Genomic DNA, 27,464 nt, shown 5'->3' with positions numbered 1-27,464 from the left:
TCTCGCGAACGTGTAATTTTCAAACGAAAAAATCACGTAATGTACGCAGTATAATTTTAACTATCGCGAATAATTAAAAACTTGTTAAAAATTTATTACACGAGTATCACCCACGAAAATATTCAGCCCACGATAAGATGATTTATGCCACATTGCAGAGGAGGAGTTAACGAGCTGTTTTATTATGGATGGGGAAAAAAAAAAAAAAAAAAACCACCCCACGTCGAACTTGCGAGATGAATAATTTTGTTTCTTCCGTGCAGGAATTTTACGAATATCTGGTTTATTGGTTGATTTAAAAGGCGTGCGATGATTGAATAACTATATATAATGTTTCAGCGTATAAGCACGTGTTACTGATGGAAGGAGCGTTAATTTGTGGGAACATTAATGCCTCCGCATTTCGTCGATGCAAACCGCAGAACCAAGTTTCGCGAATGAAATACATTGCACATACTTTCCAATAAATATAAACTCCAAGTGGTTTCTCAGCACCGTTTTTTCCCTTTTAAAAATGATCGGCGATATTGCAAAACTCCGTTATCGTTCATTGACTTTCGGAATGTATAAAAATAGAAATAAGAAACAGAGATATAGTACGTGTATTGTAATCGAGGAGCTGTACAGAACGAGCCATTTGAGGCCAGTTTTTATCCATCGCAGTACGCATATTATACACACATATATATATATATGTATATACACATATTACAATGATAAATTGTAACATCTGTTTTAATTCATGCTCCAAATAATACGCATGTAATAAATAATGATTGTAGAACAGCTACGATCTGAATCTGTTGAAACTTTTGTTTCACCAACCGAAACAATACGCCAGCATTGTTAAGCAGTGAATCAAAATATTATTACTCACTGTGTGTGTGTGTGTGTACATACAGTGTATAATTATACGTATGGTGATAACGGAAATCGGGTAGCTGTTATTCGAGATAATCGATTCTACACTGACCTAGGGTTCAAAAAACTAAGTAAAACTTTTCGGTCACGTTTGTTTTCGTTAGGTTACGGTTCTCAAAAAAGCAGAAATATCGTCGGTATTCCCGTAATTGTTTGTACGACACATGCTATAATATCTCGTGCGTATACAGGTGTATAGATATAATTAATGACACGAGGTGGAAATGATTGGGTGGAAATTTTATTGAAAGAAAATACAGGCGTGATGTAATAACACGCATTAAAATAATTTCGCATTAATAATTGTTTGCTAATGTACCGGAGGAATTGATTTCAGTATCCCTGCGAATAGATTCTGCGATGCGTGTAATAAGGGGAAATTGATAATCGTTGCTGAATCAACGACGGCAACCGGTGTGATAGAAATTTTATCGAGCATCCGGAGAAGAAGTATTATCCTCTTTTTACAGTAATTGACGGAGAGGTATTTTGCGTAAACGGTGACGCATGTTTTCCAGACACTATGTAATCAGAGGTTAACTAATCGCGCAATTGAGAATGAATGCAGAGCTGTACCGCCTGAAACGAAAGTGGGAGAAGGAGAAAAACCGCTTAAAAAATCTTCTATTCGCGCCAATGACGGTGAACGAGAATGAAACGGCATTTGTTCTGTGTTATAGAAATCAGGACGATCAAATACGAACAACACAAACTGAGACGTGAGTAATTTGGGAAGAGGTTTTTCAATTAAAAGGTTCAAAATGCTCGAAACTCCGATAATCTGGATCCGATTCTAAGGTTTTTGGACTCGCTTTGCTGGCTGACCGAGTCCTAAGAGTTGTCAATCACATTCAAAATCATCAAGTGTTCACAGACTGTCTCTATGGTGAAAAAAATAAGGCCAAAAGCGTTAGAACGTAATTAAAATCACCAGAGTTTCCTCATTTTGAACCTTCTCAATGTTTGATACTCATCTATAAGTCAATGAATCTTAGAATCATTTATACCATGTGGTAAATAAAATTGCCGGAGATTTTGTGCAAGGGGATCTTGAGTATCCGCAGAAGTGGGAGAGGCTGCCGATCACGCAGAGGCGTTGTTCTTGATCTTCTAACGTCCAAACGATCTGACCCAGTTTATGTGACGTCTGACACCGAGGCGAACGCGTTCGCCAATCCCATCCGTGATACTGACCCAAATTAATATCGCGCGTTTCGCACAGACTCGTGCTTTGAGGGATTGAACACGAACGGTACAACATATGCAGAACTTTGGGATGCACGAACCGATCCCCCAATTTCTTTAATTTACCGCTCGCCTTCGAACGCGCCTTACGATAATTTACCGATTATTTCTCGAAATTCTCGGACATGTATCGAGATGAAAGCGGGCCGCTCAATCGGTATGCGAGTATAACACATACCACGCAACCTGATCCGCTGCGTGCCGAGGAAATTACTGCGGAAAAATTACGTCGAAGAATAAGAATAAGAAGGAAAAGCAGGAGAAGAATAAGTCGTTTTATTACAAATCGCTGAGATGTTACGTGGAATCCGCAACGGGAATTCTCATTTACTGTCCTTCTTTTTCCGGCTCTTATCTTCGGTCATTGCTTCACTGCCAAATATCGTTTGGAACTCAATTTTTTGAATGCGATTTTTAACAGCATTGCGTGAGATTGAATCACGGTCGAACAAAGATCAGTCGTTATTCAACTTTGCACCGTTTACGTACCTTTGAATATTCAACAACAGTTCAAGAGTTTTGACTTCTGATTGAAATTATTTCGCGCATTTCACTATTTTCGTATTTCTTTTCAGCCTTTTTTTTCCTCAAATACTGGATCGGTAATCCTCGTTCATAATCAATTCGCGCACTTTGAAGTAAGTTAATTTTTACTTGACTGTACATACGGCAGTTGGAAATTGTTGTTATCAACGTTCGTATTGAACGGCGATATAATTCATTCGCCAAAAACAAAAGCATTAAAGCTAATTCGATCGACCTTAAATGAACCAGCGTTGTACACACGACTGTTTAATACGTTGTGCACAAACTGCAGGCTGAATTCGATCGTTTCGTAGAATTACAACGGCTAAAGTGATATCATCGTCTCATTAAATCAGGATTCTCCTGTGAACTCTGTACGCGTTGTTAGCAGTACGTTCGGTATAATTATTATGCGACCTTCCCGCTAAATTATCTGGCTACTATCCAGAAATCCCTCGCAGTACAAAACATTCTGTGGGTTTAATTAAAATCCACCAGTCCAAATAAAATACACAAATACACTGACTGCGGAATGGAAATTTGGTAATGTTTATACAATCGTTCGCTAAAACCGTTCGTAAATGACCGACAATGCAGTTTGTTGTGAATATCGTTTAATGCACCCCGATATTATTCATCTCTGAAAATTTTTACTGAGATTTAAAATCGTCGGGTTAAATCGGTTCGAGAAAAGCAAGAAAGTACGACGAGTAAACGAAAACAAACGGATGTCAAGCTTTGGTCAGTAAGCTTTGACTCGTCAACTGATATATGAACGTCGCGTGCGGATCAACATTGTTCTCGAAACGTATTAAAACACCATTAAACATCGCTGAATCGTACCTACAAGACAGTAAAATTTTGAACATAATAACACAATGATGCCTCAATTGCAAACGCTGATTAACAATTCCAAGCTTTCTTTGTCTCGCTGAATTTAATTCGTGTATTTACGTCGCATCTTTGTTCGGAGTTCGTTTATGTACTTTGAAAGAGATGGTCATCACGAGTATTGGATTTTTGTTTTTTTTTGTGGCGAAAGTTAAGATCAGGCTGACAAATTTTTTTCATTGTTAGCACAATACGTCCTGCAGTTAACTCGAAATACTTTGAACAAATATCCCTGTTCTTAATTTCGAAATCAAAGAAGCTGCAGACAATTTGTTACTTCTTATTTCAAACATTTCATCGAATGATGTCAAGTATCGCAGAGTATGGCTTGTACTAAACTTAATCTGTTTCAGTGTTCTTGTTTTTGTGAAAGAAAATGAAACAACGAATGCAAGAAAAAAGGGTAGGCATAGAATTTTTTCAATTCCTCGGGAATTTCGCTGCGCGTCTATCAGGTTCCATATTATATATACTCTGAATTCTGGACCTTGAAACAAAACTATTTTTGGAACGCTTGCAGAGCCAAGACAGTGAACTTGCTGTTGATTTTTTTAAGTCTCTTCAACACCTCGCGTATAACACGAATACATGCACGGATATTATCCACGGTGTATGAACATGCAAATGTGTGCGTGGAATTACGGGAAATAACTTGATGTATTGTTTGTTCAAAGAACTTTAAGCCGTATAGACGTTAATACCCTGAAACGTATTTTCGTATAACGTATTCTGTAGGATGTTTTTTTAATTTGGTTTTTAACCCGTAATTCACGAATTTCCATGACTGCTTATTTTCGTTAAGAATTTACGAAATCGCAAGATTTCTCTAGATTAAAATTGTACAGTAATGTAATGACTAGAATAATTTGGACTAAAAATAGTTATATCAATTTTTAAAAACAGCGTCGAAGTTGAATCAGCTAATTTCAGCAAATACATGGAACTGCTAAATATGAATTCAAAAAGTCGATTAAAATATATAAAAGTTCATTCAATTTCGAGTCCATTACTCAAATAGCTCGTGACATGAATCGATCAAGCACAGAATGGTTTCAATTTCAGGAAAAATGCTCATTTGCCAATATTTTCAAATATCCATGATATGATTTTCCCTGCAGTTGTTTAACAGTGAAAAAATAATATTGAAAATTGATATCATTATCTTTTGCACTATCATAAATTCTATTTGAAAATTGCGATGATTTTTGCTCAATATTTTTTGCAGTCGTCTTTTGCATGATATCGTAGATCGTACACATAAAAATACAAGCAAACAGTCAAGTGATCGAAGAGTTTAACGGTGTTTGCGGATCTATCGTGTACCGCTGAAGTGCCGCTTCACGCTTCTAATTAGGCCGATTGTTTATGCGGTAATTAAATTTCATTCATTGCTTGTCAGGAGTGAATTTATACACCGCTTCATGCATGCGTTGTACGCTGGTTTAAAAGCTGCTCGCTATCTTGAGAACGTTATTTATTATCCAAAAACATAAACTCGGAATTACCGATCGTTAAACTCTCGGCATAATCTCAGGGTGCAACGAAAATATGCCGCAAGATTTGGACAGAGTTAAAAAAAAAGAAAAAAAAACTTCGGGCCAGCAATATTATGGGGATAAAAAGATGTAAGACGATAGAAACGCCGATGTTATCAAATTTATAGTAACTTATAGTTCATAAATTCACATTATCGATTTGTGTTTTGTGTAATGGTGACAAAAAGGAATAAATAAAAAAATAAAAATGCGAAAAATCAAACCGTTAAAAGGTGAACCGTGCGAATCTCCCAATTTTTGAACATTCAATAATTCGATTAACACAATTTTCAGACAGAGAAAAATATTCATGATTAAAGTATCTAAACGACGCGCATCTTGACCGCAATTCATGTATTATTGTATAGTGACTGATCGAAGATATCGGTGTTTGTATATAATCAGAAATTTGGCCAATCGCCTTATTCCGTTTTGCTATGTCTCGCCGAATAAATAATATCACATGGCTGAGGATAAGTTAAACGACTGCGTCATGTATCGTCGTCAGTTGTTCGGTCGTCGTTCGTCGGACTAATTGCAAGCCTCTGATTTCTCTGGATTCTGGCCAAAGTGGTTCGCCGATTTGAAACGGGACGCAGCCTTGTATCGATTTACGGTAAGGTGAAACAAACGGGCAGTCAGTCGGACGGTTGGTTAAATTTGTTGTGGATATTTTTCTTTTTTTTTTTTATCAATTTTAACTATGCGTACATGTATTTTTAGCATCCGGCTATTTACGACCTTCTTCGTTTCGACCAACAGCTGAACGTCCAATTGGCACGTTTTAAAAACACGTTTTACTCGCGTTGGGCAATGGGCATAAGTTTCTTTCGTTACGTGAGCATACCTCGGGAAAATCGTAAGATTATCGCATCGATTTGAGAAATTCTCAAGTGGAGAATCGTTCGGCAGACGATCTGTGTAAAGATGAATGGGTCGTACCGACTGAATCAAAAGATAGGAAACTAGAAAAAACCGTTTGAAAAATCACTGTCAGCGTTATTTGTCCCGATGATGGTGCACTTGAACGAAACAACACCCTTTGTACACTTGGGGACAATGAATCTGAGACCGCTTATTTTTTACACTACACGGTTGTGTTGGCAACACAGAGAAATCTACAGCGCCACGGTCGGCCGAGCGCGAAACAAACTCGATCTCAATAAACGTAACGTAACCCATGACCGTCGAATCTAACCTTAGAATACCGCGGAGATAATGACTTGTCGGATTGACACGTCAAATATAAGGTTAGATTTGACGGTCATGGGTTATGTTACGTTTATTGAGATTGAGTTTGTTTCGCGCTCGGCCGTCTACGGCGTTGTAGGTTTCTCTGTGTTGCCAACATAACTGCAATGTCTAGTGTAAAAAATCAGCCGTTTCAGATTCATTCTCCCTAAGTGTACCATCCGATGGTAACGATTGTAAGCAAATTCTTATAACACAAGATAAAATATCAACAATTTGGGAAGAGATTGTATAATCAAAACGTTCAAAATGACTAAACTCCAGTGTTTTAGATCCGAGTTATAACTTTTTGGGGTTGTACCAAGTGTTCTTCCCTGAAAGGACCTGATCTACAATAAATTGCAACTCATCTGGTTTATCAGCGTCGCCAACTTCGTAAAAATGTTACCAGCATCGTAGACAAACTGACCGATGGATAGTGGATCGCGGCGGCGCCGTGACCGGGAAGTTCTTTGTAGGTGAGAGGTTATGATTGACTGTCACTTGTCAACCAGTCGATTCTAGGGAATTTCTTCTTGTCAGCGAAGTTTTGCTTCAGGCTGCGAGCACGGATGTCAGCCAATGAAAATTCAGCAAGTTGAATCGCGCGCGCTGCGAGTAAGTACTTTCATGAAGAACTCGAAGAACTCTCGGTGTAATAAGAGAGACTGAAAATTTGATTCATCGGATTTTTAATTACTATGCGGTATCACGAATTAATTCCTCTTGAAAGTCTTCGTCTCCCGAATAAACATGTCAGCAATTTGTAATGATTCAAAATACCGCAACGGCCAAAATGTCATACAATGAGATCGATGGTAACTTTTCTATGATAAAAAGGTTAGGGTGCCCAGATTTTCGAATTCGATAAAGCTGTGACATGTAACCAAGAGATGATGAAATGTCCATACAAGTGTTTATTCATGCAAATAATTCAGTTCATCAAACTATGTTTCATAATTTGATCATTATGAACGAACAAACAGGGACGAACTCATTTTGCACGACGGTTTCGAGGCACCCAAAAATACGATTATACGAGTCTGCAGACGACGAGCTACCTCAAACAAGCTTAATTTTGTCTTTATTTCCTCCTTTTCATCATAATTCGACTTAAAAAGTCATATTTGATATCAGAAGCATATTCTGATTACTGTTTCCTTGTCGCCATATCGTTTAGCCACTCCCACGATGTCGAATCGCAATATAATTCGCAAGAAATCGTGTCGTTTGAGCACAATTTCCTGACATATGATCCATGCAAAGTGCAGTTAGGGTATCGAATAGGCGCCTTCGGCATGAATCTCATTGTCAGAGAGAACTGCCATCCTCCAAGAAATGTTCCGTAACGTGCAGCACACGAGGATGCATTTGCATGTGGATAGCGAGGCAGCTCATTGTATGCTAACTATTCTCCGTCTCTCCTCGCATCTTCGAGTCTCGTCCTCTCCGTCCATCTTACTCTCTTCGCAGTGTCCTCATCTCTCCTCCACCATCCGCCATCCGTGTGATTATCAGCATATTACTTTCGGCGGTCACATTGTGTCCCCATGAAATCCGTTGCACCGTTCCGTTGGATTAGCATCCTCGAGTAGCAGCCCACAAAGAACGTTAACCCGAATCTTGATCGTAGATTATTTGACAGTGATCTCTCTTATAGCTATTCGATTTTCTTCGGTGCAAACGCGACGCTATATTCGGTCAAGTTAATTTTCATAAGCTTCCTTCACCTTCATAATTTCCAAGAGTTCATAAATTTTACCATATTATCGTAGTGTCGTACGTTCAGCCATAAAAATGTCTGAATCAAAAACGCACCGAGACCAAAAATGTGGCCAAAATTGTTTACAACCTTGAAGGAAGCCTTCGTAACCGTTTGGAACATCTTGTTTCGGACTAAACAAACTACGAACTAAGGTTGAGTCGTTAAAAAACTATGTAGATTAGTCAGTGTAACATAAATTTTGCTCTCAGTATTGATTTGCTGGTTATCAAAATTTTCATCGAACCTTTGCAGTATTGTAAACCAGCTTTATTTAAGAATATAGATATTAGTCATCGATTGTTTGCGACATTCGTTTAAGGGGAAAGCGTCAGCGTTCGGAGAAGTTCCTAACTTCCGGTCTTTCTTCGATTCAGACAATATGTCATTTGGCATGTATAACCTAAGAGTATCTATTTCCGGTCCTCTCAGCTGCCGCATAATGCGAATGAAAATTCGGCGCTGTCGTTCGTTACTCGATAATTACTATTTGTGTTGTTATTTACACTAAATTAGGCGTTTAACGCGCAAGGTCGAATTTTTTGTTTATAGTTTTTAACATCACGCATCATCAGCTGTGATGAAAGAAATATATTCGGGTTAAAAACATACAAAATGATTGACGTTTGGGTTCTTGCTAACAGTTTTATCAGCCATCGAATATTTTTTTGTAAGTAGCTCTTCCGTTTCAACGGATTGCGACTGGCTCATGTCAATTACGCAATTCTGTCACCAGGTCAAGAGTATTCGAGCATCATCCGTGGTCTCCAACATCTGTTGCCAATGACCAGATTTCGATTGCATTGATCAGTCGAAATAGGTATTTTGTTTTTTCTTTATAAAAGCTTTATCGGCATGGGAAATTTTCCGAATCTCAGCATTAAATCTACATCTCACATGAATGTTGAATAATATGAGCCAGAACACGGAGTATAACTGTCAAGTACTTTGTCCATCAATCAACGTTCGAGTAACAGTGTAACGACTTTGTGTAAAACAGGGGATTCGATTATTTATCTGTCAATTAAATTTGTTTATACTGTTCAACAATGAGTAGAAATTTAAAAGAGTCGAAAAGCTTCATTGGATATTGTCAGAGTGAAGATAATTCGTTTGAAAATTTTTGCGATACAATATTTTCAATTCAAGTATTCCAGAGGGTTTGACAAGAAAAAAAAAACGAAAAAACACGACGTGGTTTTTTAAATCCGAACAAACTTTGAGAAGGTAAGCAAAAAATTCCAAGTTGCAGTGCCTGCCGCAGATCCTGGTTTTTATTTATTCAGACCACAAAAATATTGCTTATGGGACCACCAGGTACTGTGTGATCAAAGATCTACAAACGGCGGATTATTGGAGTGTTTATTTATTCAACAGATCTATTTATAATAATGATCATTAAAGTCTTTGTTGATAGATCAACACTCGAAGACGTTGTACAAAGAGGCACTTTGTGCCGGTTTATACGTCAGTCGAATACAGCCTTCGCAAATGACCTTACATACATACTCGTGATTTTAATCTGCGGGCGCAGGTCAGATTGAATTTGAACACAGCAGGGATCGAAAGTCAAAAGAAACGGATATCCGTCGATCATCCATGTCAAGCGCAGGAATGAGAAAATAACTCGGTTTCTAATTTTATTTAAAATCATGCATTCGGGAAATTCGAAATCGCGAAATCCAACGAGTAACGTATAACTTTATATACGTTTGTATCGATCGTGAAAAGGATCAGTGAAATAAGCGTGTACCTAGCGAAAAACGTATCGCGTATGTCAAATACGATTTTATTTATATTCTAGTTATGAAAAGAAACGGGTAACATTTGCTTTCATACCGTTTTCATTAGCTTGAGTTCTAAAACAGTTCTTACGTCAGTTCCGGACGAATAAAACGACGTTAAGCCGAAACCCTGTCTCTGAACGTATAAATATAGAGTGCTAGGGAATAAACGTTTGAAGTAAAAGATCGGCCTGAAGCCTTAGCGATACACGGTAATATCCGCAAACGCTGCATGTCGTAAATATAACGTATATATAACGCGAGTTTATCACATATTGCAAAGGCAATTGATCTTTCTGTAAGTGGTTATTTTCTGAAAGAATGACGCTGCGGTAAGAGGTTGGAAATGAAGGGAAGTTTGTGTTTTGGAACAATCTTGTCGGTCATTGGCAACACTGTAACAAGAAAGCACAGCCTTGGGTTTCATTAAAAATCGCTCTAATCACACGAGGTGACATTCAAATGTACCACAAAACTCTTTAAGTATTTCCGTCTTCGTGTTACAAGATGGCGTCCATTCACCCGACTATTTAGAAAGTGTTTGAATTTTGAAGAAATTCGACAAATGCACTTGGAATTGGAATGCGACTTTTTTGTTTCCGATTGTAGTTTCTTGTTGTTTGTGGCTGGATGTGGTAACAGAGTAAATGTTGTTACTCACCATTCCGTGACACAAGCTGACGGAAACAATCGATTTTGGATCGCCCTGTACGGTACCACTGTAAAAACATCCGATTTGGTGTCCAAGCTGTTCTCGTCTCGTTGTGTTTTCACCCACGTGCGTTACCTGAAATAGAGAAGATTGTTTAAGATTAATCCATTTCCCGGATGTATTGCCTACTTATAATGTGTTGGATGTTCATGTTCTTAGGTTTTCACGGGTCAACAAAGTCGAACAATTACATTACACACGTTATATCTGGGTGAAAATAATTGGTTACATAAATTTTACCCAAAATGAAAATAAAAATAAGGAAAATCGCAATGAATGTGAATAACTTATTAAACCTATAAGAAGTCGAACACCGTGAAGTTTAATTTCGATGAGTATTCGGGAAACAATTATTATTGGCTGGTTCCATTTCAAACCGCCCAGTAAAGTCGGAACGAAAAATTCAAACGACTTGTAAATAATTTATATGATTCTTTGGGTAATTTAAGGGGACCCATATTTGGTCATTTGCTCTAAAAAAATTTCAACTCTCTGTACGGCTATTACCATTTTTTGTCAAAAACTCGTTTTTACATATACTATGTAGTTATAGTGAATTTATGTTTATTGTAATATTGAACTGTTCTGGGATTAATGTAGTCTTATTTTTGAATGGATTTTTCATACTTTACCTACCCACTTATTTCGTCGTATACGATACATGTATTAAACAGAAAGAAAGAATGTAGCGACATAAAGAAATCGATTTACAGTACAAAATATAAGCTACCTGAAAATATCAAAAATTCGTGATATTGAAAAATTCATAACTCTTTTTGCAGAACTAATTCGCTAACAAAACTTGTGCGAAGAGTTAGTACCTTCAAAGAACTATTCGAGAAAAAATTGGTGAGAGAAAAAAAAATATGCAATTCCCGAATATTGGGGTTGAATTTTTTCGGATTATTTTGCATTACGTTGAATAACTCCGGCGATTTCGTATCGGTCTTCCTGAACTTGGAATTTTCTGAAAGAAGATAAAAAAATACGCACATTTTGAAAAAAAAATCACTCAAATCCATTAATTCGTTCAAAAGTTACAGCACTTTTAAAGAAAACAGTAAATTCACGGAATCTGTAAAAACGAGTTTTTGACAAAAAATGGTAATAGCCGTGTAGAGATGAGATTTTTTTAGAGCAAAATGACCAAATATGGGTCCCTTTAAATTACCCAAAGAATCATATAAATTATTTACAATTCGTTTGAATTTTTCATCCCGACCTTGCTGGGCGGTTTGAAATGGAACCAGCCTATTATTATTATATTTTTTTTTATCTTTGAGTCAACGATTTCTCAACGACAACGAATAATTTTTTGTGAAGATTAAATCGTTGAGCATAGACTTCGGCTTTGAAAGTCAATCCATAGCTATGATGGCGTAAATGTTGAATATTTGCAACGCTGCAGTTTAATCCAGTGCGATTAAATGCATACGTGAATGCCATCTGGGCGTCTTACGTACTCCACTTAATGCCGCACTATCGCAATTGAAAGTGTTTCCATTCGGATATCTCAATGTGCATAAACGCGCTGTAATATCTCGTCCTTACGCGTCAATTACATTTTTTGCCACAGGCAATTGCCTGCATTAGGTGTATATGCAGCTTATACACTTGATAAAATTTATGTAACGTTAACTTCATCGTACAAAAACCACAAGTTTATTCTGCATGAAAAAGGTTTATGATATTGCTTCAACGGTCAAAATAAAAAGACAGCACATGACCGTTTTTTTTTTTTAGTTTTGTTTCTTTTTTTTTAATATTCATATCGACGCCTCTTACTAAACTACTAATAGTAGCACGATTCAGATTTCTTAGGAAAACTAGCATGTGTGGTTTTCACCGCGAAAACTATCACGTTTTGAGACAGATTAGTAAGAATGTATACTATTGTTGGGTACGAAAATCCATAAAGATAGATTTACAATCAGTCAACTGTAATTCGATACAATAGTTGTTAAGCTCTTGTAGAAAGATTATGCATAGTTTAGGTAAGAACTATTTGATATAAATATAATATGACCAATTGATATTTGTATTGATAAAAAATCTGGAACAAATTTAAAACATCTGTAAAGAAACTCTAAAAAAAAATCAGTAATTTTTTCAAGATCTACATCGACGACACAATTTCGAGGATAATTGTGTGCTTATTTTGACGCAAAAAAAACGTACTTCTGCATATGCAAATTGATCTTCATTTCGACTAGCGCACACCGCGTAAATCTTCAGAAAATCCTTATTGCACTAATCGAGACATGATAGTTTTCTTAAGAAATCTGAAAAATGCTACTTTTCGTAAGAGGCGTCGCAATATAGAAACTAGAGAGAATCCACTAATCTGACAAATTCCTAAATGCAACGGGACTCAACGCATGCTAAAGTAATTCACGTGTAGACTCAAAACCGATGTTAATGTTTCGTTGAAATAAATGAAAGGTCCACAAGCAGGTTCTCGAGAATATACTACGTATAATTACGGGCTGTTTGAGTTTCTATTTATCAGTGTTTATTTCCTTTTTTATCACAAGGAAATCGGAATTTTTTTTTTTGAGGAGAATGTGAGTATCAGGTAACAAACTTCGTAATACTAAAAATGAGTATACCGAAAGTTAAAGCATGAAGACTTGAATAAGTATTTTTGACTCGTGGGAATTTCGCGACATTCTATCATCGTCGAATATGGTTCAAGACTAAACACCGAGTGGTGAGACAGAGTATACAAACATACCTATAATAACCACAACGGAAAAAAGAAGCAGCAGATTATACAAACATTGCGCGAACGTGAGCGAAGAGTACGTGTCTCTCTCAAAAAGAAGTCAGGTAAGTACTTGGGTGTTTTGTCGAATTTGAACATTCGAGTTCATTATTCATTTGGAATAGTAGAAAATTTATACAACTTTCTAAAGTGTCTGAAAATTTTTAGTGTTGGTATTTCGAAGAATGTTCATGTAGAATCGGAAAAGTTGATGATTTTCGGCAACCGGTTTGTGGTTCTACCGGTGAGGCGGTGCTATAAGTAGTATTGTAAGGTTAACCTAACCTATAAAAAAGTGAAACCGTGATAAATGAAAAAAGTGATATCGGTTTGCCCACTTTTGAATATTGGAGAGACATTGCAAATGCTATGAGGCGCTTTTATTTCAGGGGAAATCTTGGTTTTAGGCAAATGAAGTAAGTTAGGTTAGGTTCCATTGAAATCATGATCTGTTGAGTACGTGACTTGTTCGAAACCATTTTGATTTTGAAACTTAAAAGGAAAGTGTATAGGGATTTTTTTGCATTCCAGAAACCTCGGGGAAATATCGGGGAATTCCCAGTAAACCAAAACGAAATGAAATGAATTGTGTCAGTCAAAAACGAAATTGCCACGATAATAAACACAATAAAACCAAATCGAATAGATTCAACAGACCTGCGTGCCAATTCTTTTGAATTCCATTTTATTTGTTTTAATTCCGTTTTTGACATGCTCAATTCGTGTTGATTTACTGGATTCTTACATCACATATTGGTGATGATAATGCTGATGGAATGGTGTGATAATGATTTACATGAACTTCAATAATATTGAAAAGTGAAAAAAAATAGAAAAGAAAGATGAAAGAATCCACAAACATCGAGCTTCTTTCATATCATCTTGGAATTCATGTTTAATATTTGTTGTAGTATAATCATTTTGGGACATTTGAAAAAGTTAGGAGGTTCAAAATCCAATTTTCACAACCACTCTGATTTTACTATATTTTTCCTAACAATTTAATCTTTTATCCGATTTGTTCTGTTAATTGTAACGGATATTAATCGCAGTTGGAAAACTTACATATGCAAAGTTTTTGTATTGCTGGCAAACATTATAAGTCAAGTATTATTACAAGATTATAGATCATATCTCATTGAAATGTTAACACTTTTCAATAGGTCTTTGCAGTATTTATTTACTCAATGAGCTGAAATTTGGTATGTTAACGTACTGCATTTGCACTTAAAAAATCAGTTACTTTTATTATTGAAGCCTTTGGGGATCGCAGAAAAAAGTTGGTTATTATTCAAATAACAAATGTGCTGATTTCATTTTCGTTACATAAACTTTAAATTATTAAGTTCATTCCGCTACATATTTATTATTACATTAATGTTATAAATATCAGCCATATTATTTTTTTTTGCTCCATATTTAGAACAACGATAGTTGTGGGTAATAATAATCTTTATTACCACAAGCAGCTGATTTACGCCTACACTTTGCTCACGTCGCTGATAAACTTTCCACACAAATCTCATTTTTACACAGTGTAGTCGACAGTTTTCACTGAGAAAAGTCTCTCGTAATATCACCGGAATATTTTATTGGTGTCGACTTGTTGATTTGACAAAAACACTCTCATTCAATGAACAATCGAATCGTAATTTTGTCATTGCATAGACAAACAATTGTTCAAGTCTCGTAAATTCAATATAAGAAAACGAATATTGCTCAATCCAATATTTTGTCGACTAAATGGTAAATTTAAAAAATGATGTCTTTAACGCATGCTAGAACAGAAGAAAGCAGCGATGGATTTCGCAGGTGGAAAAACCATGTGTCAGGACAGAGGCAAACCAGAAGTAGCACTGTCGAACAGAAGAGTAAGAGCGCACTCAGAGCCCTGGTAAGAAATCATAAGTACCGATGCGGAAGGATTCAACTTATATATTCTCTTTTGAGTATGAGCAAACCTTTGACAACGTTTCATCAACATATTTATTTTAATTGTATGAATTTGAATAGCATTCTACCACCTCGCTATACTAGAGTGGATACCGGGAGCGAGATTCGTAAGAGAAAACGAGATGTGGCTAGCGAGGCGATGGAAGAAAGAATTCTTAAAAAGAGTAATCTGACACAGAGCTCACTAGAGGAAAAGAAAACTGAAGGGAATAAGAAGAAAGCGCAGCAACCGGTTGTTGACGAAAGTACAAATGCAAAGGTACATAGATGGATACATAGATTTTTGTCAATGCTGTACGATTAGTGACATCTTAAAGGAATAGTAGCAGTTTTACATGCAAGAAGGAGACTTCGCTTACTATTTGCAAAGTTTTTACTGCATGCCAAAATCTTGTTGAATTATGATTCAATGTTAAAGATTAGACAATATTAAAACTCTTGAGTGTTTGCTGTAAAGACTCCTTAAAAATTGATTCAGGTACATGTTTTCAATAAAATATTGTTGAAATTGGGGAAAAGAATATGAGAACAAAATTTCTACAAGGATTTAGAAATAAGTACTTCTTGATAAGTGTTGTACCATTATCTAATGCAATTGTAACACAATAATTCAATTTCACATTTTCAAACAGACAGAAGAAGGAGAAACGGCCACCGATTGTATCAAGAAGACGATGATGAATTTGAAAGAAGAACTGATGGGCGAGATGAGGAAGAAGCGGATAGAGGAGGAGAAATGGAGAGGTGAAGTGAAGCAAGAGGTGGAAAAGCTTACGCTAGCGATAGAAAGTACTAAGAAAGTGTGGACTCAGGAGAGATCGAAGCTGGAAGAGACAATAGTACGATTGGAAAGGGAACACGTAAACTGGAAAATAATGGAGCAGAAAAAGCGAGAGGATGGTATGAAATATGTCGACAGACAGATGGACGAATTGTTCAATAAAATAAAAGTAAGCGGAGTACTGGAAGGTTCGATGTTGGATGCAGAGAAAAACTGGGAGGCCCAGGAGAAGTGGGAGAGGAGAAATAACGTGATGATCAGAGGACTGGAGGTTGATGTCGGAGGACGCGCAGACAGATTAGCAGAAAGACTTTTAGCTGAAGTGACGGGGGAACTAATCAACATTAAAGAGGTGCAGGTGTTCCAGGAAGGCCGAAATAGGGCGCTCCTGGTGAAACTTGGGGATTGGGTGACGAAGAGAAAAGTTATGGATGGTAAATCGGTGCTGAAAGGGCGGAAGGTATTCATCGATGACGATTTGACTAAAAGAGAGAAGGAGATCCAGATTGAGATAACAAAGAGGGCAACAGAAGCGAGGGCCAGTGGTATGAGGGTGAAAATAGGCTACATGAAACTCTGGGTTGGAGATTCGATGTATGTGTGGAGCGAAGAGGAGAAGGGTCTGAAGGAAGTCAGAACGGGAAGGAGACTCGACGCTAAGGGCAACAGGGGCTCTCGAGACCTTGCTCAGAGATTAGACGATGGACGTGAAGATGGAATGAGAAAAATTAGGGGCCCGTGGGGGCAGAGATTTGAGTGAAATGAGACCGAAGAGATGGAAAACATAAGAAGAAAGGATACCTAAATGATTTACAATTAGATATTGGGATTTGCAATTTCGGTTGTTTATGGGTGCCAATCTAATCGCTATTGTCAAATTTAACTATACGAAAATTCATTTTTCAATTCACAGAAAATTACGGGCGCAGGAATAGTTATTTCTTTTATGTTTTCGACAGTTTACAGAAAATTTGATTTCCCTTGCTTTGATTTTCAGTTATACTTCTATTTTTTACTATAAATCTCTAGGGTCAAGTTTTTTATGCTTTATTTCCCCTGGATCCATGGGATGCAAAACTTTAGTTTCGTTTTCTTTCATTTTCGATTATATGTAATTTTATTTTCTGTTACGTATTTCTAGAGTCAATTTTTTTTTTGTTTTCTTTTTTTCTGGAATTCATGGAAAACCGGTTTCTAGTTACCTGAAGGCCAAGTTTCGTACACCAGAATTGATTCTTGTTTTGTTGTATAAAGTATGACGATCATACTGTTTGTTCATTTTGGTTACTTTGGATATTACGAAATGAGGTATGCACTAAGTAAAGCGTGCGAAAAACTTCTGAGAAGATTTCATATAAGATAAATGCAATGTGTGATGTAAAAGCAAAGGGCTGGATACGGAAGACCAAGCAAATAAATACCGCATATGCACGTACGACAACATATTTCAATCGTAGAAACGTTTCTGACCGTGAGTGAAATACTCCGATCCATTATTCATGGGTCATTCCGCATATTATACGAATCCCAACTTTTGACAGAGCCAAATGAAACGCAGGCAATTCAGGAAAATCAATAGAGAAATAAAAAATATCGTTAATTTATGTAAACAATTGTGTTAAAATTCTTCAGTCTCGAATATATTTTACTTCGGGGTTCGGATCTTGATGAGGCCAAATATTACCATGAATACTTTCAGAGTGCTGTAGAAAAATCTGTGAGCAACAGTTTTATAGTTTTCATTTGTATAAAATGAAATCTGAATGACTTTCGCTGATTTTTGGCTTTACTCACCGTGATGTCGGGCGAAATGAAACTCGTGTCCTGTGACAGCAGAAGGTGAAAGTCTTTTCCAAATGCTTTGAACTCGTACTGCGGATGTGGATCCCACACTTCGGCTGTTGAGTGTCTGAAATGTCCAGTATGGTGTCTGGTCGCCGTATTGCTTTCCTCTGCAATAAAATGCGCAAAACAAAATTGCGGATAAGAATTGGAGGGATAAGACAAACAATTGATTTTTCAGGCAGTATTTCTCGTTGAAAAATTATTTTTACAACATCGTTGGTGTTTCGATTTCCACAGTATTTCCCTATCAAGACGAATGATTAATTTACTCAAAGTAGATTAAGTGATTGATTTGCATCTTTTGTTCCGGTCAAAACATTCAGAGAAAAAAATAAACAAAAAATGATTCCTTCCGCAGCAAAAAAAAAAAAAAAATAATCATACCATCGCGTCTTGCATCGTCTGGATTCAAATGTATGAGTCACGAAGATCGAGTTTGGTGAAAAAATGATTGATAAGTGAAAAAAGGGTCGTGTGAACTGGCCAGTAATTGGTATAGTCTCATTAAGGATGAATAGATGACACTGTCTGAATCACAAGTTAAGAAAAGACAAAAAAAAAAATACCGGTAAAAAATTCTTAGAACGAAACGATGTTTCTATTTTGTGATAGAAATGAATCTTAGACAGTTCGACTAACAAGCTGAGCTATAAGCAATTCGAGAAAAGATTTTATAATCAGATGGTTGAAAATGATTACATGTTGGTGTTTTTTCTGATCCAATTTTAACGTTTTTGAGCTCGTTTTGAACACCGATCAGATCTCTAGAAATTTCCTGAGAAACGTTGGAAAAATTTTATGTTGAAGTCCGTAATGCTCAAATGTAATTGTTGCTTAAAATCTGTTGTATCGCATTCACTTAAATCCTTTTTATATCCACTCCGAGGATAGCTGTAAAAAGAAATTTCAGACAATCTCTGTACATTTCTCTGCCGAGCAAAATAAGCCAATTAACGTTAGACTCTGATTAAAAAACACCAGAGTTTAAACATTTTGAAGATTCTGATTACGAAACCTTTACTCCTACAGTCGATATCATAGCTCGTATCATCGGAATTCTCAGATAGAGATCATTTCTATCGCATAGTAGATACGTTGTTTTCATCGCGTTCATCATCATTGGCACAAGTATGATTTTTGGAGATACATTGAACCGTCTTTCCTCTTTTTCTGGGTTTCAATTCAACCGGTACGGCCCATCGATCCTAGATTTCGTCAAATATTATTTACTCATCTCGTGAGAAAGCAAACGACCATGTGTAGGCCTGGATATTGGTGCTGGAGAAAGATGACAAGCCCGCAGAAATCGAGGAGTGACGGTGATCGTCTGGCTTCGAGACGAATGAGTAACCAGTAGAGGATCGTTCGCGATCCGTACCGTGAATAGAATAATAATTATTAACCGCATAGCTCCGAGAATTGTCGACGACTCGTGATGCAGTTAACGACTGCAAACGTACGTTAAACAGGGCTGGGAATAGCCTAATGAATTTAAATGCAAGACAGTCGCAATTTTATTTCAATTGGTCCCTAATGCCGAGCGGAAATTCCAGCCACGGCTAAACGGCTTCTCGAGACTGGGACACAAAAAGAATGACATGGATGAAAAAGAAAGGACGAAATAATAACCGGGCATCGACTGCCGACGACAATCAATAATTAATCTTCAGGAATCTCGTCGTCTCGGTTCATTAGCCATTTCTCTTTTGCTCGCGTCTCTTCGGGTTCAATAATCTCAACGTGACTCATTTATCGCAAGAATAATGATGCATGCTGGTCCCCGGGTCGCGGATAATTTATTCAATAATTGCCGCGAAAAAAAATCAGAATGTCATTGCAGCAATTGCGGTAGACATGCTTGCTGCGATCGACCTATATCCTGCACCTTATTGACATCAAATATTGCGCTCGCAATGCCGTAAAAAAAGAAATTATTGACTCATGAAAGTGTACGAAACTGTTCGGAAGAACGGCGAATGAATTGTACAATTCTTGGACGGTAAACTCTATTCAGGTGAAAAATGGTTGAACGATATTGGCCTAAGTGTGCAAACTACCATCAATTACAATTCCAAAAATGTTTTTTGCCGTCGTCGAGTCTCAGTATTCATTAAGTCAATATGGTTGTAGAACTGGTACCTTATGGGTCCAGGTTTGGTATAAAAAAAAAAATAAATAAAAAATGGTTATGACTGTCATTCCACGTTATGGAAAATGGAAATTATTGGTACATCAAAGGCGATGACACGTATAACTGAAAAATGTCGAATGTTTCCAGATACTGGTTGGATAACCTTGCCATCTTCTTACTATGAGAAGCTCTACCGATTTTATTCACCACGGTGGAACGAGCTGTTTCACTTGATACATTGCCTAACTTTTATCAATAAACAGATAAGGAATATGAATTCGCTTGAGTCAACGATGGATATAAATCGAAACCAATAGGTACTTGCATATTCACATGATGATAATTTTTTTCGCGTTTTCGATTCCTATTTATTTCACTTTGTTGTTCGGTAAACACGCGGTGACATTCAGACTTGAAGTACAACCAAAACTTGAATGACTGATGAAAATTACCTGGGTCTTCGTAAATATTCCAATGAATCTTCTTCGGTACGACCATCTCCACATTGTGTACCGCAGCAGTTAGGTTTTTAAATTGTTGTCCGTAGCCTTCGATGCCCTCAACTGATTGCTGGCCATCTGAAACAAGGAAGGAATACTCTTGGTACTAACAAATCGACAAACGATTGACGTATGCGATAAACAGATGCAGATAAACACCCACGACGTTGCCGTAGACAGTTTAGTCTAGCCGTTACGATTATGCGTGGAAACTTTGTGCCAAGGTGAACAATAGCCACGGTGAATTCTATGTATGAGGCAATCCTATTAATCTTTTGTATGAAAGTACACGAGGAAACACGCGATCGCAATTTTTTCAGAATTTTTCGACACAGCGTATCTGAAGTATGGTTTAAAAACTTGAAACAAAAGCCACGACTTTCTAAAGTACAACAATATTTTTGACACCTATTAGAACATAGAGATTTCACAACTTCGAAATATCAATAAGTAAAATGAAAGAAAAAATATTATTATTATTAAGAATGAACATTTTTGTGTTTGTTCTTGTGTGAAAAATGCAATCGAACAATAGTGATTTTTTATTTCTCTTATTTATCTTTTGAAGTTGTGATATCTCCATCTTTTAATAGGTGTCGGAAATTTTGTTATATTTCATAAGATTTTTCTGAATTTTTTCAGATCTTAGAAAGTGGAGGTTCACGTTTCAGGTTTTTAAATCATAGTTCAGATACGCTGAGTCGAAAAATTCTGAAAAAATTGCCATTGCGTTTTTCGTCATGTACTTTCACACAAAAAATTATGAAGCCAATCTGAGACATAGACGTAGAATCCCCCTATACACTTATAACACTTGGAATGCTCAAGAAGTTGGGAAATTTTCTGAAAAACTCGATTTTTTCTACAAAGGTTAGGCAAACAAGAAGGGGCGAAAATTTTTGGAATCAATAAATATCGCAACAAAACATTGAAGCTTAACAGAAAGAGCGTCCGATTGCGCATGCGCAAGTTTCGTCGGATTTGCATGCAGGCTAGCCAACCCAAATTGGAAATGTCAAAAAAGCTGTCTTGTGTAGAGATTATGTAGGTGATGAGATTTTTTTTGGGCTTAAACAAATCTCAAATGGTCCATGCAGTAAATCGGGAAGGAAAATTTTATTGCCGGTTGATTGATGACCGAAGACTGCCACGACTCATTAATAACGTAACAGCATGATTTCAATTCGTCACTTGACGGAACAGAGTTTGGTTATCTCCTCCCATTTCGAATGAGTTGGCTCCTCTTCCTAGCAGACGAAAATATTGCCGCGGATACGATCCCGTCGACTAATGGTTTTCAATTATTTTGCACATGCGCAGTCGGTCATTTAGCCTGCTAACAATAACTTTCACCGTTTCTTCTCGGTAAATATAATGGTATCCCATACAAAAAAAAATCTGACCACTTCTGAAACGTTTCACCACAGTGTAAAATTCAATAAATTATCGTACGATTTCTTTATAATTTGTCGGACGCGATCAGATATTATTGAGTGAACTTAAAAACTAGGAAATAATTTTATATAAATCCTTTTAACCGGAGTTCACTCAAAGTTTTATCTGATTGCGCAAATTAGTTCGCGGACAATATTTGCACAATCGGATTGTGTCAGATGGCTATATATAACCGTGCATCTGAGCTTGTGTCATCTGACTAGAAAATAAAGTGATTATTATTCAATGCAAGGATTAGCAGCTGCATTTGCACGACGAGACGAGACGATCATTTCTAATTACCGATCCGTAGTTTTGTTTTACTTTTTATTCTACGGTATAATGGTTCAAACGTTAAGGATCAATTTACTGAAGCTGCCTCATCAAACTTATTTGAGAAATTATTCGAGATTAATAATACACCTCCTTTCAGATCAGTTTAAATAAAATGATTGAGCAAACAATATTAATCAAGATGAAATATATTGATTGGTTTATATTACCGAAGTTTTTTCTTTCTTGGTGCCTTATACTCACGACATTATTCTTTCTGGTTAAAAAATACTGCATTAATCACAATCCTCAGTGCAGTTTACGGTTTCCTTATAATCGCGTTGTCAAGGTTTATCGATTTAAGCTTTTTATCCCGGATCATAAGTATTTTATATTTATGCTTTAGAAGGACTGCATCTGTCATTATTATTTTTCAACCGGTTAATGCTTCACTTACTTATATTTATTTGTTCAAGGGAACTTACGCCATTTTTTACTAATCGATTGTGCAATAACATATGAATTACTTTGTACACAGGGTAAGTATCAAGTATAATAATTTGTTAATTTCACGATAACTTAAACGCATGCATATAAATTAGTGTCAGAAAAGTCTTTATTTGTTTAATTAATTTGATAATCTGTGAATTTTGTGCCTGAAGCATCCATCAGATTTACGTATCGTTTTGGAAAATTTTTTAATGCACACATGTCTAAAAATTTAAGCGGAAAACAAGTTCCTTCTTCAAATCCCAAGGGATTGAAATCTGTAAAGATGCTGCTTTGTGGTAAGAGAAAAGGAAAAATAACCAAGGAAAAGATATAGCCGATGATTTCTTTTTCAACAGATCGAATGTTGATACTTAAATTCTTAAATCCCAGTTCAGGTAAAATTATTTATATAAGCCACCTTGTATACGAATTTATGACGATATAGCAAGGTTTCAAAATTGACTCTTTGCCATTGACGAGAATAAATATCGAGTTCCAAATTTATCGCGTGGGAGTGGGCACAACCATGTAAGGTACAACTGACTAGTTATAAAAATTACAGATCTTGATCGGAAGACGTAAGGAGCTCGTTAATCTGGTGTCTGGAAATATGACCTTGTCATTTCGCTACCGTCTCCTTTTTTCATCATGTCATTTATTTATATTCTTTCATCCATTCAATCTCATATTAGTGACGTGTATTACGTGTATGTATTCAACGATCTTCTGACACTCGTCAATGTGTACTCTGCTAAAGCAGTGCGACCGATCATCCTTCGACGGATATTTCAATCATTTAGTTCACCAGTTATGGCGTATTACCTATTTTCAGAAAGTTTTGCTCTAAAGTCCCAAATTTAAATGAACAAAACAGCATGCTTCGGAAAAAAAGTGTTGAAAGAAAAAATTGATGGAATGGAGGTTGAAAAAGTGCCGCTGAACCTAATCTACATAGTTATATTTAACGAAAAAACCCCCATGTAGCATGAAAAAATTTGGACATTTTGCACGATAGATTTTTCTCATGTAACACTGCTAGAAAATATTTGAAATGGTTTCATTTAAAATAGGCGTTTAAAATGCAAATGGTATTTTGTATTTAACATTTTAAATGTTCTAGCTCGAAGTAACCATTTACATTTACCAATTTAAATTGTGTTTTTGAACGCATTTTCCATTATTCATTTTAAATGGATCTATCGAAGCATTTTACCCAGCAGTGTGTTAATTTGCAGCAAAGTTGGCGCAATTTCCCGGCATGCGAGGCGACTAAACAACCAATTTACGAGCTCCGCGAGGAATGCGGTGAAATGGAGATGTTCCACGTAGCACGTGGATACGCGGTAGGCGCCTAGACGCTGTTATACGTACGGCTAGGTGGCTCGTAATACGGGGTTATCGCAAGGCAATGCGCTCAACGATCATCGCGGCTGCATGCTCGGTCAGGGTCAGCCGGGACGGAGACGAGCAGACAGTCTGACCCCAGAGAGCCGCCCCTTGAGAATGGATTGGCCGGACCGTCCGAAGCAAAAGTTGAGAAAGGAGAAAAAAGTATGTTGAAATAAAGAACATCTAACTATTAATGTCTAACTATGTTGGCCCTAGTAACTTTTGTATTACGCAGTTGGTCATTCTGCTCTCGGGATAAATATAGGCCGTGTTGGAAAATTGACTGACAGTCCTGTCACCAATCTTTCATCTCTTTTGCGCTGCCGAGTTCATGGACAGCTCTGTCTCTGTCCTAGGAAATTTTTAGTACTGGCAGTCAATTTACGAACACGGCCATAGTCTACGTCAGGGTCTTACATACAGGTCTGGAAACTCGGTCAAAATTTCAATGGTGGGGGTGTTCTCTTATTGAAGCACCGGCCGTTTCGCCTAGTGACCACGAGTGTCGCTGCCATCGAGGGATTCAGGCTGTGCGAGAGAGACGGAAACAGGTTTCAAAACCATGGACGGTCAACAACCTGGTTCCATCTCTCTCGCGCAGCCTGAATCCCTCGATAGCAGCGACACTCGTGGTCACTAGGCGAAACGGCCGGTGCGTCAAGAAGAGGACACCCCACCATTGAAATTTTGACCGAGTTTCCAGACCTGTATGTAAGACCGTGGTCCACGTATTTGGCGCTAGTAACTTTTGTATTAGGCCGTTGTTCACTCTGCTCTCGGAATAAATTTTATCATAGACTTATAAAAGATAGACTGAGCGCTCTTATGAGCCGCTTGAAGCAAACATTTAAAGGACAGAAATATGCCGGGCGTACTCCTTTCTCTCTCTGACGATATTTTTTGCGGGGATCGTGGCGGTAGAGGGGAATGAGGCGAAATTATGCGCCCATGTCTATAGCTGTTCCACTTCCACTGCGCCCTTGTCTCCCGCTATGAAACCGATTGAAAAGAGAGAGCAGTACTCCCGGCATATCTCTGTCCTTTATACCTATGTAAGCCTCAGTGCCTCTTATAGGAGCGCTCAGTCTATCTTTATAAGTCTATGAATGCTATCTGCGTATTTGGCGCTAGTAACTTTTGTATTAGGCAGTTGTTCATTCTGCTCTCGGAATAAATATAATCTGCGTATTTGGCGCTAGTAACTTTTGTACTAGGCCGTTGGTCATTCCGCTCTCAAAATAAATCTTATCTGCATATACCTATATCATGGAAATACACAAGGAGATCGAACTCCGCGTAAACAAATAACTGCCTAAAATAAGAGGCACTGATGTTCCACATGCATCGAAGACAGTGAAGGGAGTTTAAGGCGGAAGTTTAAATCGAAAACTTTCTACCTATCACTTTGCAAGATCATCGATTGATCGATCTTTGGCAACCCTGCAACCATGACCAATGTCAGTTCGGTGCTAAAGAAACACTAGCGACGCTAGTGGTATAAAAAATAAACCTAATATATACGGTTACTGTGACAAGCTGCGTTGGCAATCATACTATAAACTATAATTATAGTAGAAATACCATAGTTTTGTCACACATACTACACAAAATAACGTCAGTACTGTAATGCTTAAATCTACATTTATTTTATAATCCGGCATATTTGTCATTTTAATTTTGAAGAAGAAAAATAATTTCCATTGATTTTTAAAAATATTTTATCTTACCGCGTAAAACCATTTGATTAAATGTGGAAGAAACTAATTATTCTTTATTCTAACAGTACGACTAAAGTACGTAAAACTTTGTTTACAATTTACGGCTTGTATTCTATGTTTATTATACATATGATTTGTATGCCAGGAAAAGTTTAAATCTATTGAAATTAATTCTTAAAGTTAGGTTTATTCGAGAGTTCTTTTTCTTTGTTGAAAATTTCGCGTTGCAGTTCGAGAAAAGCAGTTGCTTCTTCACTGCAATGGCTTTCAAACGTACAATAAAGCAGATCGACGGCAGATTCGTTTTACATTACTCGGCGGTAGTGTATTAATTTGATGCAGGAATGAAGCAATGACATGACTTCTACGAATTTACTAATGCGATTCGTAGAATCAGTCATTTCTTTTTAATTTCTACGTCAAAGGAAAATGAATTGAAGTGTTTTTGTTCAGAATTGTGTATAGAATGGGGCTGTTAAGCTCTTTTTCACGTCTGAGATACGTGGACTTCCATATTTGGAATTCTCTTATAAACAATTTTATTACATTATGCGTGAAATCGATGTTACCCTCCAGAAACTTTATGCATATAATTCAGACTCTCAATGTACGTTCCGATACATAACCCCTTACATAATTAATATAGATACTAAGTACAGATTCAGATCCCATCAGTATTTAAAAAATCGTCATTCATGTTATTCTTGCCAGTCACGTTGAAAACGAATGAAACGACATCTCTGGTATTTGATACAAATGAATCTGAGCAAATTTTATGAGGCTGAAGTCGATAACATTAGCGTAACGAAACATTGGGGAAAAAAAGTCACTATTTTTCAATTTTATAGTGACTTTTAAGTGATTAAGTTCTGAAGATATGAATATGTTTTGCCCTATTATAATTTACTGCATCTCAGACATGCAAAAAATTGTAAAATAAAGAATTTTGTGAAACGGAATCACTATAATAACGTTGTATCAATTTCAGCCTCATACAATTCCAATGAAAAGGCATTATAATCAGATTCTTCCAAATGATGGAACTCTGGTATTTTTGCTTCGATTCTAATATTTATTGAATTAATCTACGCGCACCACAGAAATTTCTAGTAAATCGTTGAGAAAAACTTTATCGAATGGTTATCTTCAAAGTGGAAGAAAATTGATTTTTTTTTTTTTATTACGATACAACAAATGTTTCTTAATAATTATAACTCTGCTTTACAACTATACCGCAATGTTATTAGAAAATATTTCCTAAAATTTTCAACCTTCAGCTGGTACCTTGGAGTTGTTCGTGACCTAAGGGTTTTAATCGCAATTTTCGTAACTTGAAAGTTCAACTGTGTTACGAAAGCGAGTTTTGCTCCAAAATTATTTCGACTGTTTTTCAAAATTTATTAGCAGACGAAGTCAGTATCTAGTGTTTTAAGCTATTGGGTTTTTTTTTTTTTTTGATTGTGTAGTTGTGTCTATTTATTTTTCCATCACTCTGGATGTATGATTGTGAATTATTATTAAAACAAGCTTTTCTAACAATTTCCGTGTCAAAGAACCTCTTTTTAATCAACAAACGCAT

The 27,464-nt window shown here is 36.7% G+C and overlaps 2 protein-coding genes across 5 annotated transcripts in view; one reads left to right on the top strand and one right to left on the bottom strand.

The window, feature by feature from the left end:
- The window catches only part of LOC124177643 (A disintegrin and metalloproteinase with thrombospondin motifs 9-like), a 175,880-nt gene that overhangs the window by 65,689 nt on the left and 82,727 nt on the right, over positions 1 to 27,464 (bottom strand). For 3 of the 4 annotated variants that reach the window (XM_046560229.1, XM_046560231.1, XM_046560230.1), the window contains 3 exons: positions 20,532 to 20,657; positions 17,898 to 18,055; positions 10,555 to 10,680 (listed from right to left, as the gene is read on the bottom strand). In XM_046560229.1, the coding sequence (XP_046416185.1) occupies positions 10,555 to 10,680; positions 17,898 to 18,055; positions 20,532 to 20,657 (410 nt within the window). Of the gene's footprint in view, positions 1 to 10,554; positions 10,681 to 13,214; positions 13,279 to 17,897; positions 18,056 to 20,531; positions 20,658 to 27,464 lie in introns of those variants that run through there. The other variant, XM_046560232.1, reaches the window with a different exon arrangement.
- Positions 13,650 to 17,678, top strand: LOC124177644. The gene is made up of 4 exons (XM_046560234.1): positions 13,650 to 13,688; positions 15,157 to 15,263; positions 15,383 to 15,581; positions 15,955 to 17,678. The coding sequence occupies exons 1-4, from the start codon at positions 13,680 to 13,682 to the stop codon at positions 16,861 to 16,863; spliced, it is 1,224 nt and encodes a 407-aa protein (XP_046416190.1). The 5' UTR covers positions 13,650 to 13,679; the 3' UTR covers positions 16,864 to 17,678.

Source organism: Neodiprion fabricii, chromosome 3 (genome assembly GCF_021155785.1).
Source record: "Neodiprion fabricii isolate iyNeoFabr1 chromosome 3, iyNeoFabr1.1, whole genome shotgun sequence".
Classification (NCBI taxonomy): domain Eukaryota; kingdom Metazoa; phylum Arthropoda; class Insecta; order Hymenoptera; family Diprionidae; genus Neodiprion; species Neodiprion fabricii.
This window is presented reverse-complemented; position numbering and strand designations above follow the sequence as displayed.

What these genes read in the sequence shown, in the direction of transcription:
- LOC124177644 (XM_046560234.1), top strand. An exon ending in AGAGCGCACTCAGAGCCCTG is followed by an intron (nt 15,264 to 15,382) that starts GTAAGAAATCAT and finishes GAATTTGAATAG; the next exon opens with CATTCTACCACCTCGCTATA. An exon ending in ACGAAAGTACAAATGCAAAG is followed by an intron (nt 15,582 to 15,954) that starts GTACATAGATGG and finishes ATTTTCAAACAG; the next exon opens with ACAGAAGAAGGAGAAACGGC.